At 34.2% G+C, this 3,809-nt stretch overlaps 1 protein-coding gene across 1 annotated transcript; it reads right to left on the reverse strand.

Moving 5' to 3' along the window:
* Window positions 1-256: 256 nt before the first annotated feature.
* Window positions 257-2,953, reverse strand: LOC111919353 (squamosa promoter-binding-like protein 12). The gene is made up of 5 exons (XM_023914943.3): window positions 2,796-2,953; window positions 1,287-1,803; window positions 1,074-1,192; window positions 813-989; window positions 257-718 (listed from the first exon to the last, which is right to left on the reverse strand). The coding sequence occupies exons 1-5, from the start codon at window positions 2,815-2,817 to the stop codon at window positions 414-416; spliced, it is 1,140 nt and encodes a 379-aa protein (XP_023770711.1). The 5' UTR covers window positions 2,818-2,953; the 3' UTR covers window positions 257-413.
* Window positions 2,954-3,809: the final 856 nt, after the last annotated feature.

A 3,809-nucleotide genomic window follows, 5' to 3' on the forward strand; every position in this document is an offset into this window, starting at 1 on the left:
ATTCAATTCCAAAATTTTCCTTGTTAAGACTTACTAAAAATACCCTTTTACAGTTTTACCGTATAATTTCACAAGTATACCGTCTTCCATTTCTTGCCAACCAAACACTTGACATAATTCAAATTCCAAATTCTTTACATTTTAATTCTTTTCCTTCCAAAAATCCCCTAAATGTTTTGTGACTTCAACTGGATGATAATAACAATTCATGGTTATGGTTCAGCAATGTACCATAACTATGCCAAAAACCTCAATCTTAAGGTAATAAGGTCCATAACACCATGTCAAATATTCAAAATATTAAGTCAATGATCAAGAGTTTGCAAGAATTTACTTTGACCTCAACACCTCAAAACTATGGACCACATACAAAACATGATCAAAACAACAACATAACTTGAGTTATTGACAACTCACAAGGGCTTCAAGATTTCATCCATTGGATTCCCATACTGAATACTACTGTAGGGTGCTTTAAGAAGATGAGATTCTTCAAAATGAGTGTGAGGAACAACTGACTGGTGGTCAACCTGCCACCTGTACTCCGGTGAAGAAAATGGCAAACCATGGTGAGCCACATGCACCCCGTGTTGAGCCATGGTGGGACCATTCCTATGCATGGGTTGGTTAAGGCCACCGAAATCCACCTCACATGAATCCCACGAATCGTTTGACAGAAGAGAGAGAGCACGGCGAATATCATGTCCTGCATCGGAACCTATGCATATAAACCAAGTTATTACAGATTCTCTAAACAGATTGGGCCCTGTGGGCCCAGTCATATATACCGGTCTAGAACTAGGAAAACCAACCTTGATCAAAAACGCCGGCTGAGATTCCCTTGGATGACATCATCCTATTGAAAGCAAGAGTAGGCATGCTATTGCTGACATCATTTGGAAACTGAGTACCTAAAGAATGAGTCACCCTATTATGCCCTCCATGTCTATTTTGATTATTAAACACAAAACTCAATTCTTCTCCCCCTTCTGCATATCCAAAACCATAATTAATTTTAAAAAAAAAAAAAAAAAAGTTGTGTTAAAAAGTCATTTAATAAGAAATTTGAGTACCATAAAATGATGAAGAAAGATTTCTAGATTGCTGTGGCTTACGCCTGCGTGTATTGTGATCAGAAAGTCGCCTACGACAGCTTCGTTTTTTCCCATCAAACTCTGATAAACCATGAAATCTGTAACAATTTTTTTTTTTTTTAAATATATATTATTATTATATGATCAAGAAATTATTAAAAATCTGTAAATGAAAATTCATAAAAAGCTTACCGGCTACATTGTTGGCAGAATCGGCGTTCAAGGCCACTCACAACAACTTTTAAGGATTTTGAATGATTTTCACAAACCCTGTGTTTACGATGGTATTCTTTAGCAGATGAGAGATCAAGATTGCATCCTTCGACCTGACATCGTGGAATAGGGGTATTTTGGGAAGAAAATTTAACTTTTTTCACAGGGGTATTTGAAGAAGATGATGTTTTGGTGTTGTTTCCTCCTGGAAGGTTGTTCTCAAAGTAAGTTCTTTTACCGAGTTTTAAACCAATGGATTGATCAGAAGAGCAAACTGAAGCATTTGGAAATGACAGATTTGACCCTTTTATTACTACTTCCTTCAATGAAGATTCAGATATGGAGCTTTTAGCTGATGATTTGTTCCCGATATCAGAAAGACTAAAACACCCATCAATGTCTTCTCCTTCTTTGATTCCCCAATCAGTTGATTGTAGCTTTTTAGGACTTGAAATGTCGAGGCTTTCCCAATCCCATTTTGTATTCCACTCCATATCTGGAAAATGGTTTAGCAGGAGAGGTTCTATTCAGGAAGACATAGAAAGATAATATTTTATTTTTTTTTATTTTCTTTTTGAGGTTGAAAGATTTATAAAATCTATTATCTTTTTTTGTGATGGACGGAAAGTATATAGGGCCCAATTCCCCACAATATAAAGGTGTTGAAAGTTATATATTCAATTGCATAAGTCAAGTGAAAGTGTAAAAACAGTCATGTCCACGCAACCAGATTAAAAAAATACACATGACCATACAAAAGTGTAAAGTTTTTTATTATCTTTTTGCCTCCACAAAGTTTTCTCTGAAATAGTCTTAGGGAAAAGCACACACGAATTCCAATTGGAGAGTTCATTATAATATAACAGAGAACAAAGAAGAAAGAAATGATGCCCTTAACCCTAAAGTGAATGAAGCATTATAGACTTCAAATTAAAATGGTCCCCCCACCACTTTCAGAAAGTTTTTGGAACTCAAAAAACGTGGCATCGATGGGAGTCGATGCGAAGTGTTGAATGTTGAATGTTGATTGTTCCCCTCATGATGAGAAAAGTCATTTTCCCGGTAAAGAAAAATGATTAAGACTTGAGAGAAACAATGGGGGAAATCATTTCTTTACCAAAATACAGCAAACCAGTTCCTTGAAATTCATTTCGCAGATAAATGGAATGAAGCGATTCAGTATTCATCGGAATGAACGTATTAAGGCTTCGAAAATGAAAACTTCCGAAATCGGAAACGATTTCTGTTTTCCACACATACATAAAATCAGACACCATAACTATGGTTTCTATAATCAGAAATCAAAAAATCACATCACAAGTAACACTAAAATAAACAAGCAAACAAACAAAAAAAAAACAAATCAGAACTACGAAATCAGCTTCGTATTTCACATTTCCTAACTTGTACACTTAAAGGGGAAATAATGAAAGCAAAATAGTAGATTTCTTGATTAGGAAGTTGCATAATAGGGCAATGAGAGCTTACCGATCAAAGAAGTCTGCAACATTCCGGAAAATGAAAGGAAAATCTGAAGATTTTTGCTTTACCAAATGAAGAAAGTGTGTGAGAGAGAGAGAAGATAGGTTTTTTACTAGGTGTGCATTTTGGTGTGTGAAGCAACAGGGAAGAAGCTAACGAAAACAAATAGTATTTCAAAGTTGAAATTAGCAAAAGTCGAAAGCAAATATTATTTCAAAGTTGAAATTAAAGTAAATTAAGGCATGTTTGGTCTAAAAGAATTTAGTCTTGCACCAATGATTTAATTTTAGATTTTTTTTTGATAATTTTGATCCATGAGATTGGCATTTTTTTTGTTTAGTCAAACATTCATTCAACTTGAAATATTAATAGCGCATTAACCGATTATTATTCAACTAGGTTATAACATTGGAAACCCATAGGAAACCATGGGTAGTAAGTTAAAATTTTATATAGACCAAAAAAAATAATAAATGTAAAAGAGCATTTGATTGTGGATGGTAAGTAAGTACAACTTTATTTGATTTTAAAAAAATAAACATAAAACTTCAACATAGATTTTGAAATATTTCATTGAACACAACATTGTAAGTTTTATCAAATTACAATCCTTATCTAAAATCAATAACTTCAATCTTTCTCTGCTCTTTACTCTAGATAAAGCAACGTCTGTGTAAGAAAACCGGTTCTCGCAAAAACAACTCAACCTTTTTTAACAACTGGCCCTGACTTTTATGTATGGTCATAGCAAAACAAACCGCTAGGGGAAATTGTCTCCTTTTGAACTTATATGAAAGTTTGTTGTCTGAAGGTGTTAAAGACAACCTTGAAATAAAAACTCGATGCCCAATGTTACTTCCAGTTAAGACCATTGTTTCTATGACGCGATTACCCAATGATACGACCTGAAGTCTAGTACAATTACATAACCCATTTTTCTGGTCGATATTTCTTAGTAACATAACTGGAACACCGACCTTTAAAATCAACTTATGATTTGGCAAACCGGAGATTTTAAGT

This window comes from Lactuca sativa, chromosome 3 (assembly GCF_002870075.4).
Source record: "Lactuca sativa cultivar Salinas chromosome 3, Lsat_Salinas_v11, whole genome shotgun sequence".
In the NCBI taxonomy this organism is placed as follows: domain Eukaryota; kingdom Viridiplantae; phylum Streptophyta; class Magnoliopsida; order Asterales; family Asteraceae; genus Lactuca; species Lactuca sativa.